This window comes from Ctenocephalides felis, unplaced genomic scaffold (genome assembly GCF_003426905.1).
Source record: "Ctenocephalides felis isolate EL2017-DRISC unplaced genomic scaffold, ASM342690v1 CF-g0.4_SCAFFOLD_00845, whole genome shotgun sequence".
NCBI classification, from domain to species: Eukaryota; Metazoa; Arthropoda; class Insecta; order Siphonaptera; family Pulicidae; genus Ctenocephalides; species Ctenocephalides felis.
Window position 1 is genome coordinate 71,912,412 of NW_020536999.1, and position 14,425 is coordinate 71,926,836.

Below are 14,425 nucleotides of genomic sequence, written 5' to 3' on the forward strand. Positions count from 1 at the left end.
TGTTCGTGGTCCAGTGGTCAATGATTTTTCCAAATAGTTAAATAAATGGCGAAGTGGAAGTTCGTTAAAGTGGAGAAGACACACAAACCAATGCAGTGGCCTGTTTAACTGAATTTCAAATCGACGTAAAATACCATTTTTTACGCCTGTATTTGCTGGTTCACCATCGCAACATATGCCTATCAAAGAATCGAGAGCTATTCCTTTATCGGCGAAAAACTCGTTCAATTTGATTACTTTACTTTCCGAATCTTCATTTTCCAATTTTGTGTAACCCAACAATTGGCCATTCGGTTCCTTTAAAATAACTAAATGCGCTTCTTTAATCATTCGTGGGTGAAACTTCTTATCGATTTTTTCCATGGTAATAGAATCATTTTTTCGGCCGTCGAATGAAAATGCTATTAATTCAGAAGAATCATATCGTTTGTGTAGAGCTTGCCTATTTTTCTGCCTCTCGCGAACGCTTTTATTTTTGTCCATAATGACAGGATTGCCCCAATCATCCGTTATGCCCAGGTCACGCAGGATTGCCGTCACCACGCCAGACCCAACTCTATCAGAAATTGCAAATCTGTCGCACATTAAGGCATAGCTTGGAGCCTTATATCTTCGACTATATGGACCACGTTTTATATGAGAAGTATTTTGTAAACTTTCCGAACTGCTTTTAAAATCAAAATCAACATCTGGAGTATATGTCTCACCTGGAGTAATATTGCTAGTTATTGTAGATTCTGATACTTCATCTTCAATTTTTATAATATATTCTGGTATCGTAGATTTCCTCTCATTATGTTGATCCATCATAAACGCTTGTAAATGTTTTGGGATCAATCCACAAGAACACAGTAATCTTCGCAAATCGCATTTGCATTTTCCAATATAAAATAATTCTTTCGTGGATTCTACAAACTCCTGAAATGATGCTTGGGTAGACTTGCTTTTATTTGTACTTTTATATTTATCAATCAATCGGTTCAATTTTCTAGCGATACTTCGTTTCTCCATAATTGGAATATCAATTTTTTCCCACGTCTGAATCAATTTCGTTACCACATTTGGAGTAAATGTTTTATATGAAAACATTTTATTTTGTTTTTTTGATTCTTCGGCCAAATAAAAATAATACCTGATAATTTCCATACTTGTCGGAAGATTTACACCAGTAAATTCTTTTGCTTCCCCAAATGTAATTTGATCATGCGAGCGCATATGATTCAAATTACTAGCACTTGCGCCTGAATTTAAATAAGAATTCGCCATTGATACTTCACGTCTAACTGGAGAACTGAATGAAGATTTATGCGAATTTTCCACATTAATATATTCTTTTCGAAAGTTCGAGAATTATTATAAAAAAATACTAGCGCACTCTGATGGAAATAAATAACAACAAACTAAACCCGATTTAAAAACCCCCGTACAAACTATTAAAAGAAATATAACTTACAATTGGAATTATTCACATGCCTAAATTAATATATTAACTTATTAAAAACAGTATTTTATTGAAAATTTCGCTGGCTAAAGAGTTATTTGCGATATATGGTTTTGAAGTCAAAATTCATTTAAATAACACATATATTTCATATGAAAAGGTGCCCATATCGCTTAATTTTACTTCTATAATGATTCGGCCCACCCTAATATATATATATATATATATATATATATATGTTGAAGAAGTTAGCTTTGATGTTTTGAAGTTAATCTTTAATTTTTCCAAACGTTTCGACATAGGCTTTTTTGTCATCATCAGTGGATCTACAGAATGAACATTGAAAAATTAATATAAACTAGGAAAAAATGACAGAAATTGGAAAAAGAACTATAGATATAAGTAATATAATTATAACAATAACAATTACAACTAAACAGATAGATAAACAAGAAAAATGAAATGTAAAAAAAAATATATACAAACATACAAAAGCGTAATATATATACATAAATATACACATAAACAAACATATATATATATATATATATATGATATACATGTACAAACACGTACACATATACATATATATATATATATATATATATATATATATATATGGCGCTAGTGAGCCATATATTATTTATTAATTAATTCTTTAAATGAAATCGCAATAATTGGCGCTAGTGAGCCATATATTATTTATTAATTAATTCTTTAAATGAAATCGCAATAATTTGATGTAGACTCAATTTATATCTCAATTAATAAAGTAACTGATATTACATAAAATCTAATATCAATATTGATCCCGACAAAATGTTCGATGAAAAACGCGATATATTTTTAGATCGTTTTTAAAAACGCGAGATCATATTTTTCGATCGTATTTTTAATCCCATGCGCTCGCTATCGCTTGCTTGATATGATGATCGATTTGCGTCAATCAACTGACATGTGTCATGTGGGCTTGTTGATTCCGCTATATCATTGCGTGTTGATTCCGCTATATCACTCCCCTCCAAAAGAAGAAGAAGTATCCATTAGAAATAAATAAATTGAATTATTATAATTTGAAGGAGACTTTTTTCGAATTGGTTTTTCTTGGAGAGACCATAGTTAACTCCAATAGATGTGGTTTGAATTCTTGTAATGTGCTTGGTTGACTGTTATCTGTTTTAACCGTATATGCTGGCTTTAATCTGTCAACCGATATGCTTTTATTAGTTCCATCCATAAAAATGTTGTACACTTTGTATGAAATTCTTTCTATGATTTTATATGGTCCACTATATGGAGGCTCAAGTGGTTTTCGAATATTATCTGCCCTGACAAATACATGCGTGCATGTATTCATGTCCTTGAGTACAAACATATTGGCTTTATTATGATGAGCTGTGGCAGTAGGTTTAATAGCACGCATTATTTTTCTATGACAGTCCAGAAATGCTTGTGGATCAGATGACAGTTCTTTAGATGTGAAAAACTCGTCTGGTAGTCTTAATGTGGTTCCATAAACCATCTCAGCAGGAGATGCTTTAAGGTCTTCTTTGTATGAAGAACGTGTAGTAAGACTACAGGTAATACTTTAATCCAGGGCTCAGGAGAGCACATTAAAGCTGCTTTCAGAGTTCTATGCCAGCGTTCAACCAGACCATTGGACTGAGGGTGATATGCCGTTGTCCGTATTTTCTTAGCACCTATTGCATCCATTAATGATTTGAATATAGCTGATTCAAACTGGCATCCTTGGTCGGATGTTATCACACATGGTGTACCAAATCTTGATATCCAGTTTGAAAATAGGGCTTGGACAATCGTGTCTGCAGAAATGTCCTTTAGAGGAATAGCTTCTGGCCACCTTGTAAATCTGTCGATGATTGTTAGGCAATAAGGATATCCATTAATATTAGGTAATTTAATTATGTCGATGTGAATATGCAAAAACCTGTTTTCAGGAATAGGAATATGGATAGGAGTGAGGTGATTTTGTTTGTGTATTTTGGATTTTTGGCAAGGAATGCATTGACGTGCCCACATGGTGACGTCTTTACCAATCCCAGGCCACACATACCTTCTTCGCAACTTGAAGTAATCCTTATGCTTGGGTGTGCATTTCCATGTACAATGTCAAAAGCAATTCTGCGAAGACTTTGCGGAAGGTAGGGCTTCACAAAATTATCTTGCCTGTTGCAATAAACTGGATAGCCCCCTAATGTCAATTTTTGAAGATTAAGAGAGGTGTTGCCGTTCAATATAGTTTGCATTTCAACGTCCTTGTTCTGTTCTTGCAAAATTTCCTCTGCGGTTAACTTTGATGGCATTGATCCTGGACAACGCATCAGCAACAACGTTCTGATCACCCTTCACATATATAAAATCAGTGGAGAACTGTGATATATATTCTAGCTGCCGTCGCTGACGATCTGAAGCCTTCTTTAATTTCTGTTGAAATGCATGTGTGATTGGCTTGTGGTCTGTCTTGATTACAAAGTGCCTTCCTTCTAGAAGATATTCAAAATACTTTAAAGCCGCAAAGATGGCTAGTAGCTCGCGATCGTAAGTTGAATATCGCTGTTCAGTAGATGTGAGCTTTCTGGAAAAGAAACCTATAGGGTGCCATGCGCCATTTTCTTCCTGCTCCAGAGTTGCTCCAATGTCTGTTGTAGATGCATCTGTAATTAAATTAATATTTGCTATGCTTGAAGGAAAATGAAGAAGAGTTGCATTTGCTAAAGCTTCCTTCAGCTTGCTGAATGCTGATAATAAATTGTCATTCCATTCAATTTGAATCTTGTCGTTTTTAACTGAGGACTTCAAATACTCATAAAGTGGTGCTTGTATATTTGCTGCTTTGGGTATTGATTTACGGTAATAGTTTACCATGCCCATTTCTGAGTTCTATAACTGTCGAAGGTTTTGGATAATTAATAATTTTCTCTACTCGGTCTGGTGAAGGAGAATATCCTGCAGCACTCAGTTTGTAACCGAGGAAGTTTACTTCATCTCTTCCAAAGGCGCATTTCTCTAAGTTGATTATAAGAGAATATTCCTGTACCAATTGAAGATGACGACGGTGTTCATTCATATCAGTCGACATTACCAGGATGTCGTCTATATAAATAAAAACAAAATTGAAATCTTGGAATATGTGATTGATAAACCTCTGGAATGTCTGGGCAGCGTTTTTGAGTCCAAATGGCATACGTAGATACTCGAAGAGTCCCCATGGTGTGATAATTGCAGTCTTTTTAATATCCTCTTCATGCATGTGTACTTGGTGGTAAGCTTTTTCCAAGTCTATTGTAGAAAATACTGCTTTCTGATGAAGACTATTAAAAACATCTTGTATTAAAGGTGCAGATACCTGTCAGGCAGCGTGTTTGCGTTCAGCCTCCTTAGTCTCCACACATTCTGAATGTGCCATTCTTTTTGGGAACTATAGATGTTGGGTCTATATATAATTTATATTTATAATTAAAAGAACTGAATAACGTGTATATAAGTTTAATTTATAATAACAAAACAAGTATAAAGCATCTCACTGATATAAAGTGTATTTAGGTTAGGTTTTATTTTCACTCTTCCAAGCTTGATGCACAAGAGAGTGAGATTGCATTTTTCGCATCCCTCGAGCCCACGCAAGTGTTGCACGATGCGCCGTCGCCAACTTGACAGTTTGCGACGTTCTTCACACGCAACGTGTCTATGAAGTTGGTATTGGCGTTTCTGGTTGTTACTCTCGCCGCTAGGTGTAGGGAGACGCCATATCGTTCCCCCCAAGATGAAGGTTAGCTATCTGTCAGAATAGAAATAAGGTTAAATGTGTGTTGTCAAATATTGAACGCAACTTTCTTTTTGATTGTTTTCTTTGTAGGTTCCTTTGATGACTCCCAGGGATGTCTATGAAGTGGTTGAGAAAGTGATTCGTAATCTGCATCTGTTTTATTTATATATGCTGGTTTTAGCCTTTCAACAGCGAAGTTCTTTGCGGCCCCATTAATGCGAAGTTTGTAAATCCTATCAGAAACTCGCTCAAGTATTTCATAGGGTCCTCTGTAAGGTGGTTCCAAGGGCTTTCGTACATGATCTGCTCTGAGGAATACATGTGTGCATGTGCCCATATCTTTCAAAATGAAAATCTTGGATTTGTTGTGGTGGGCTGTTGGAGTTGGTTTCAATGCACACATGATTCGGCGATGATTCTCTAGAAAGACCTGTGGATTCTGTGAGTTATTAGATGTATTGAAAAAATCACCTGGAAGTCTCAATGTGGTTCCGTAAACCATCTCTGCTGCTGATGTCTTGATGTCTTCTTTGAATGAATTCCGTAGACCAAGTAGTACGTGGTAGTGTCTTGATCCACGGTTCAGAAGAACACATCAGTGCAGCTTTTAGGGTTCTGTGCCAACGTTCTACCAATCCATTTGCTTGAGGGTGGTATGCTGTCGTACGTGCTTTCCTTGCACCAACTGCCTGTGCCAAGGACTTGAAGAGAGATGACTCAAACTGCGTGCCTTGGTCTGATGTTATTGTAGTTGGTGTACCAAATCTGGAAATCCAGCACGTAAACAATGCTTGCGTGACTGTCTCAGCTGTGATGTCTCTCAGTGGGATGGCTTCCGGCCATCTTGTAAATCTGTCAATAATTGTTAAGCAGTAAGGAAAACCATTAGTATTGGGTAAGGAAATTATGTCAATATGAATATGAGAGAATCTTTCATCAGGAATAGGGATGTGCAAAGGATTGAAATGATTATGTTTATGGATCTTGGACTTTTGACAGGATATGCATTGACGAGTCCAAGTAGCAACATCCTTTCCAATTCCAGGCCAAACATACCGGCTGCGTACTTCCCTCGATGTAGTCCTGATGCTTGGATGAGAAATACCATGGACTACGTCGAATGCAGTTTTGCGGAGGCTCTGTAGGAGATAAGGTTTAACAAAGTTTGACTCAATTACACAATAGATCGGAAAACCATCCAATGTTAATTTATGTAATCTAAGAGAAGTTTCTCCACCAAGCAGCTCCTGCATTTCTGGATCCAAGCTTTGCTCTATACATATTTGTTTAGCCGACAGTCTGGTAGGCATTTCAATAGTGTTAATTCTTGATAATGTATCTGCCACTACATTTTCTTCACCTTTCACATACACAATTTCAGTAGAGAACTGGGATATGTATTCCAATTGCCTACGCTGTCTGTCCGACGCCTTTTCAGGTCTCTGCTGAAATGCATATGTGATGGGTTTGTGGTCTGTCTTGATAATGAAATGCCTACCTTCCAGCAGGTATTCAAAATATTTTATGGCCGCAAAGATGCCTAAAAGCTCGCGATCATATGTTGAATACCTCTGTTCCGTGGATGTGAGCTTTCTGGAGTAGAAACCTATAGGGTGCCATGCACCATTTTCTTCCTGCTCCAGAGTGGCTCCAATGGCTGTTGTTGACGCATCTGTTACCAAACATATATTTGTTGCAGCAGCTGGATAATGAAGTAAAGCGGCGTTTGCAAGAGCATTCTTTACATCCTCAAAGGCTTGCAGAGATTCTGGGTTCCAAGTGATAGGGGTTTTATCCTTCTTGACTGAACTATGTAGGTAACTGTTCAGCGGTGCTTGCAGTTTGGCTGCTTTTGGGACTGATTTCCTGTAATAATTCAGCATTCCCAGAAACCTACGCAGTTCCAGAACCGTTGTTGGCTGTGGGAAGTTCAAAATCTTGTCCACCCGGTCTGTAGCTGGAGAATAGCCTTTCTCACTGAGCTTATAACCCAGAAAATCTACTTGGGACTTGCCTAGGACGCATTTGTTGGTGTTGATGGTTAGAGAATGTTCTTGCAAACGCTCAAAAACTATCTGCAGGTGGCGATGGTGTTGCTCCATGTTCTCAGACATAACCAGAATATCATCCACATATATAAACACAAAGTCAATGTCTTGGAATATGTGGTTTATGTAGCGCTGGAATGTCTGAGTGGCATTCTTCAGTCCAAAAGGCATGCAGAGGTACTCATATAATCCCCATGGAGTTATGATGGCAGTCTTCTGTATGTCCTCTTCATGCATCGGCACCTGATGATACGCTTTTGCAAGATCTATTGTTGAAAAAATTGTTTTATTGTGCAGGTTTGTAAAAACATCACTGATTAGTGGAGGAGGATATTTGTCTGGTTGCGTGCTTGAATTAAGTTTTCTATAGTCACCACAGAGTCTATAAGATCCATCCTTTTTTGATACCATATGTATTGGACTTGCCCACGGACTGCTTGAAGGTCTCAAGATGCCCCTGTTCAGGAGATTTTGTATCTCGGCTTTTGCAGCTGATGCTTTTTCGCCAAAAATCTTCCTGAACCGGGCAGCAACTGGTGGACCTGTTGTGGTAATCCTGTGTGCGAAAGGAGATGGTTTAATTGTTAGTCTCTGTGGCGTTCTAGTGATTGTTATATATTTGTTTAGTAAGCTCCTGAAAGGTTGGTGTGGGTTAATTGTGGAAATGTTAATGTTCTGGGTCTTCAGCACTTTGCCATCAGAGGCTAAGCCTGTCGTTGAATCAATTAGTCTTTTGCCTTTCAGGTCTATTAGTAGATTGTAGTAGCTTAGCAAGTCTGCACCGATTATGGCTGTTGCCACGTCTGCTACTGTGAATTGCCAAGTGAAGGGTCTGCGCAGCGAAAGGTCCAGCTCGAGAATCCGCTTTCCATAGGTGGATATTCGGCTGGAATTGGCTGCATACAGAACAATCTCTTCCTTGGCACGACCGGTTGCAAACTTGCTAGCTGGAAGAATCGAGAGAACGGAGCCAGAGTCTATAAGAAAATTTATCCGTGTTTTTCTGTCTGTCACACATAGTCGGAGCTCTGGACAGACAGAATTAATATCACCATCATTACTTGCTCCTGGTGTTGATGGTGACTTTAGTTTTCCGGCTTCAGGAGAGTCTTAACCAAACAGGGTTCTATGCATTTGGTAGCCTTCTCTCCAAACCTGCTATGGTAAAAGCATAGCTGTGATTTGGACGGCGTCTTTGATCTCCCTCTCCTGTGCCTGGAGTGACTTCTGGTCCTGCTTCTCTCGTCATGTTCTCTGCTATGTTTTAAATTCTCCACTTCTGTCGTCAAGGCATTTAGTTTCTGCATCATGGCAAGCAGAATTTCTTGGGTGCGGTCACTTCTTGGTTCAGGTGCTCTGCTCGCTGTGGCCATCACCGATGATGGCAGTCCACAAGTATCTACAAGCCTGTCTGCCATCTCGCCAATGGCTTGTAGCCCAATGTTTTTCGATACAAGCAGTAGAGGCCGGATGTGTTGTGGGAGTCTGTCCAACCAAAGTTTATGGATGATATCCTCCGAGATTTCACTCCGAGCCAGGTCAATCATTTCCCGTAGTAGCTGGGATGGCTTTTTGTCACCTAGGACAACGTTTGTTAACAATTTGTCTACTTGCTTTGACCTCGACTCGGATACTCGGTCTAGGATTATGCTCTTCAACGTGTTGTATTTATTTTCGGTTGGCGGATTTCGCAACACATCGCTTACCAGGTGTAAAGTAGACCTGTCCAGAGCACGCAATACCGCCGTGTACTTCGCATGGTCGGATTTGATCTTATCTCCAAGAAACTCTGTCTCAATCAACAGGAACCATAGATCAGGAGCATCTTCCATGAACGGGGTTATTGTATGCCTGCCCACGTTGTAAATTTGTTCCGTTTTTAAATCATTGTTCACTTGGTTGGAGTTGCTCGCACATGGCGTGCGAACTTGAGTTTCGTCAAAATCGATGAGCGATCGATTTAGATCTAGTGAGGCTTCAGTGTTTGCGGGTGAAGACATTATTAATGATATAGTATACCTCGCTTGTAGTATCAAGATCAGAATTCAGCCACGTGTTTTCTCAGTCGCGGTCACCAATTATATAGATGTTGGGTCTATATATAATTTATATTTATAATTAAAAGAACTGAATAACGTGTATATAAGTTTAATTTATAATAACAAAACAAGTATAAAGCATCTCACTGATATAAAGTGTATTTAGGTTAGGTTTTATTTTCACTCTTCCAAGCTTGATGCACAAGAGAGTGAGATTGCATTTTTCGCATCCCTCGAGCCCACGCAAGTGTTGCACGATGCGCCGTCGCCAACTTGACAGTTTGCGACGTTCTTCACACGCAACGTGTCTATGAAGTTGGTATTGGCGTTTCTGGTTGTTACTCTCGCCGCTAGGTGTAGGGAGACGCCATAGAACTATGTGAATAGGGCTTGCCCACGGACTGTTGGAAGGCGTCAAAATGCCCCTGTTCAGGAGATCTTGTATCTCGGACCTGGCTGCAACAGCCTTTTCTCTGAAGATCTTCCTGAATCTGGTAGCTAATGGTGGACCTGTTGTGGTTATCCTGTGGAAAAAATCACATAATTTAATATTGGTGGTTACCTGTAGCTTTGTTATTTCAATGTATTGTGCCAGTAAATCCTTGAAAGGCTCTGCCGGGTTGACAGTGGAGATGTTGAATTGCTGTGCCTTGAGTACCTTTCCATCAGATGTAAGGCCTGTGGTCGAATCAATCAATCTTCTGCCCTTCAAGTCTATTAATTTGTAGTTGCTTAAGAAATCGGCTCCTATTATGGCTGTGGCTACATCGGCAACAACAAACTGCCAGTTAAAGCTTCTGCGTAGTGATAAATCCAGCTCCAGAGTTCTCTTGCCATATGTGGAAATTCTGCTAGAGTTTGCTGCAAACAAAACTAGTTCTTCCTTGGCATGACCATTGGCGAACTTATGGGCTGGTAAAATGGATAAAACTGATCCAGAATCTATAAGAAATTGTATTGCACTTTATTGCAAACAGAAAAGTGAATCTATGAGAAATTGTATTTCAAAAAACATTTTATTTGTATTGACTAAATGAAGAACTGTTCAAATTTTTGGAAAGGTAGGTTGAACGACTTTGGAGATATGGAGGAAAAAGGAAAAAATGAGCCATTTGGCGGTCAAAAATGAACATTAGACATATTCACTTCAAATTATCAGATATTTTATAGAGATTTTAACAATAAGTATAAATTTTGTTTACATTCCTATGGGTTTCGTACCAATGTTTACTCGTTAGACGACGACGCGGCGCTTACGCGCTTGATATTTCATCTTTATGCAGTTAAAGCAGTGCGATTGCTTTGAAAAAAGTTCAGAATTTCCAAAATATTTCAAAATAAATGATTTAAGATAAAATTATTTAATATGGTTCGAAATTCTATTAAAAGTTTCAAATCATTGATCAACTTTTATTGATTATTATTATTGATTATTTTTAATTACTCGAATTTTGAATTGCGGTACGGGAAGTTACCGGTATTGATATAAAAATACCGGTAATTTGGTATTTTTCTTGTTGAGTTTTTTTAACAGTTTATGAATTGCTTGAATAGCAGGATTTGTGTGTTGCATCAATGAACTTCTAATTTTGATCATTTCGTTTACTGTTGAGATTTTCAATTCCTTATGCAGGCCAAAGTTAAAAATATACCAAGGCACATTGGCTATGATACGTAGAATTTGTTCTGGCACCTTTGAATTTATTTTTGATCTACAAGAGTAACCGCGTTGTTCGATTCCATAACTCTTATTCGGCGGTTTGACTCGTATTATGCGGTTGAATAATTTATAAATATTTTTGTTGTTTTTGCTTCGTTCGAAATCTACGAAAAACATATTTAGGGGTTCTTTTGTTATTCTATGCATACTATTAAGTATGTTACATACGACATGTCTGTGTTTTGATGATTCTAATTTAATTGAATCTGTGCTTGTGAAGAAGTGTACATATTTGAGCACATACCTGTAAGCTTTTTCTTTTTTTGATTGATATGTATGATAAACGGCGTTAGTTTTTTTTAGATGTCTGGATAATGCTCGAAAATGGTTTACAGAATTACTTGTAATTTTAATTATATTATTAGCTAAACGTCTAAGAATTATTTAATTTAATTAATTATCATAAATATCTTCAACTCCGTAAATAAATATTGGAGGGGGCTTACTTGATGAAAGGGCCGAAAATCTGGTTTGGATTTTGACGTCTATTTTTAATGATTCAAATGATGTTATGGTTTTTTTTTGAAATTGTAAAAGGTATTTTGATACTTTTTTGAGGACGCAATGATGTCTTTTCCGTTGTGAATATGTTGGTCTGACCTTCTTAGCCACCTTCTCTATCTTGCTATATTTGCTCGATCCAATAACGGCTCTTTGCAGTTTTGGGTTGATCTGTTGTTTGATTCCATACAGGTTTAATCTGGTTAACTTCCCGTAGGGTATGTTATAGTAATCGCAAAAAATCGAAAATGAAAGTTTTTATATATCTTCATATTTCAAAGGTTTCTGAACATTTTAGCATACCTTAGAAGAAATGGATGTATGTTTGTGCGTGTGTGTGCGGATACAAATGTTTCGACGATTTCGTTTTACGGGAAGTTCCAGCATTATGCCTTAAGACACGATGTCATACGCCCCACTAGTCATTATATATTAATTGAAATGTGAGACATTTTGTTGACTCTATAAACGCACAACACCGGGCATTCTGGCAACACGTCACGTGATCTTCACGTGATATAAAAATGGTCAAGCATGTGGAGAATAAAGTTAACAGCAGCAAGTTTAAATATATCACTTTCACTCTCCGAAAAGGGACTTGTCATGCAATAAGGCTCAATAACAAAGTTATAGAACAAACAGATATAGTGAATTATTTAAGCTTATACCTGAATCAAAACTAACTTCAAAAGAGCACGCAAAAAGAGGAAGCAGCTTGAAAGAACGAGAAGAAGATATTATTGGTTCATCGGGCAGAAATCAAAACCGGACACACGTAATAAAATTTATCTATATAAAGCTATCATTAAACCAATCTGGACATACGGAATATAGTTATGGGGTTCAACTTCTAAATTAAATTTCTAAAATAAAGATTTTTAAACAAATTATTAAAAGAACTTTTGAAAGCACCAAAATATGGTCCAAATTGGTTAATACACAAAGATACAGACACTAGCACAGTCAAGGATGAAATATTTGCTTTCTCACACAAATATAAAATTCATCTAGCTGATCACCCAAACTTGCTCGCCAGAAAACTTCATAACAACTCTACCAGATCCAGATTTTTGCCTGCCTTTACTTAAATATATTATCAAGAGAAATCGATCGCTGAATACGAGCACAAAAATTGTATCCGCACATACATATACACATATACATACACGCACACATACATACATCCATTATTTCTATGGTATGCTAAATTAAGGATTTGAAACGTAGATTTATTTAAAAATATTTATCCTCAATTTTTCTGTAACTTACCTTTTACCGGATGTTAATAACGTAAAATCTCATTGACCTAAGCAGTAAATGTGAAACATTTCTCACGTATTATACACTAAACTTTACACCGCCATTTTGGTATGAATAGGTGCATGATAGGTGTAAAAATTACTTTAATATTAATATAATAATAATTTGTGCACACACCGTTAATGTCACATAATTGCAAATTTTTAATTTTAATTAAGGATAATCTCGTGGTTTAGCGAAATACCGATTATTTTGAACTTAACTGGGTAAATGAATAATGAAGTTATAGTAATCGCAAAAAATCTAAAATAATATTATTTTGCATATCTTTACGTTTCGAAACCGCCTGAAAATTTTGGTTTATCTTCGAAAAAAGTGGATGTATTTGTGTGTGTTTGTATGATGTCCCGATACAATTTTTTGTCAACGACTTTAAGGGAGAACGAATAAAACGATTTCAATTCTTCAAAAACATCATAATGCAATTGATTTAGAGGCATGCTGATTAGTTTTTAGCAAAGGCAGGTTTAGACGTTTCGAAGGTACGAGGAAAAAAGTACAAAAAATGACATTTTGTGAGAGCGGAGCGTCCAATTTAAATGTTTCAATAAACATATCATTTCTATTAACAGAAGATTACATTTTTGGGTAGGCTGATCCATCGGTTGCGCAGATGACAATGAGAAAAAAAGGAATGCTATTTAGCGGTCAAAGATTATCATAGTACACATCCCCATCAAATTTTCAAATATTTTATAGAAACTTTAATAAAAAAGTACAAATTATGTTTACATTTCTATGGGATCCGTACCAATATTTAAAATGTTTAACTGTCATACGTGCTTTGATATTTCGTCTGTAAAACAGCCATGCCGCACAATCGTTTAAAAAAAAACAAAATATTCGAAAAAAATTTAGATTCTCAAGAAAATAATTTTTTTTCAAAATTTTTCACTGAAATTTTAAAATTTTAAAATTTAAGTGAACGGGAAGCTTCAGCAATTTGCCTCAAGGTACAATGCCTTAAATCACTAGTTATAAATGAATTCTAAGAAGCAAAACTTTGTTTTATAATAACTTTACAAGTTTAATCTATAGAATAGAACAGTGGTACTTTTGTTCGATTGGGTATTTGATTTTTTTGTTTCAATCGAAAGTTAATATGTAAATTTTATAATAAAACATTTTTTAACTTCCCCTAGGGTAATTATAGTAATGGGCCGAAAATCGAAAAGAAATTTTTTGCATTTCTCGACGTTTTGAAGGTTTCTGAACATTTTGGCATACCTCAAAAAATGAATGCGTGTGTGTGTTTTGTGTGCCCGCATTTTTTTGTTTACGTTTTTGGGCACACGGATCAACCGATTTGAATGATTCAAAAACATTCGATTCCTATTGATAGAAGGATGCGCTGATTAGTTTTTGGCAAAGGTAGGTCCAGTCGTTTCGGAGATAAAAGCAAATAGTGCAGAAAATAAAAATCGAGTTTTTGAGAGAACGGAGAATTCGATTTAAATTACTAAAAACATTCAATTAGTAATGATTGGGAGAAGTGGTTATTAGTTTTTGGCAAAGGCAGGCCCATTTTGAAGATACAGAGCTAAATATACAAAAAATGTCAGTTTTTGA

At 36.6% G+C, this 14,425-nt stretch overlaps 1 protein-coding gene across 1 annotated transcript; it reads right to left on the minus strand.

The window, feature by feature from the left end:
- Nucleotides 1-2,507: 2,507 nt before the first annotated feature.
- Nucleotides 2,508-3,481, minus strand: LOC113388301. The gene is made up of 2 exons (XM_026625701.1): nucleotides 3,073-3,481; nucleotides 2,508-3,001 (listed from the first exon to the last, which is right to left on the minus strand). The coding sequence occupies exons 1-2, from the start codon at nucleotides 3,479-3,481 to the stop codon at nucleotides 2,508-2,510; spliced, it is 903 nt and encodes a 300-aa protein (XP_026481486.1).
- Between the last annotated feature and the right edge of the window lie 10,944 nt (nucleotides 3,482-14,425).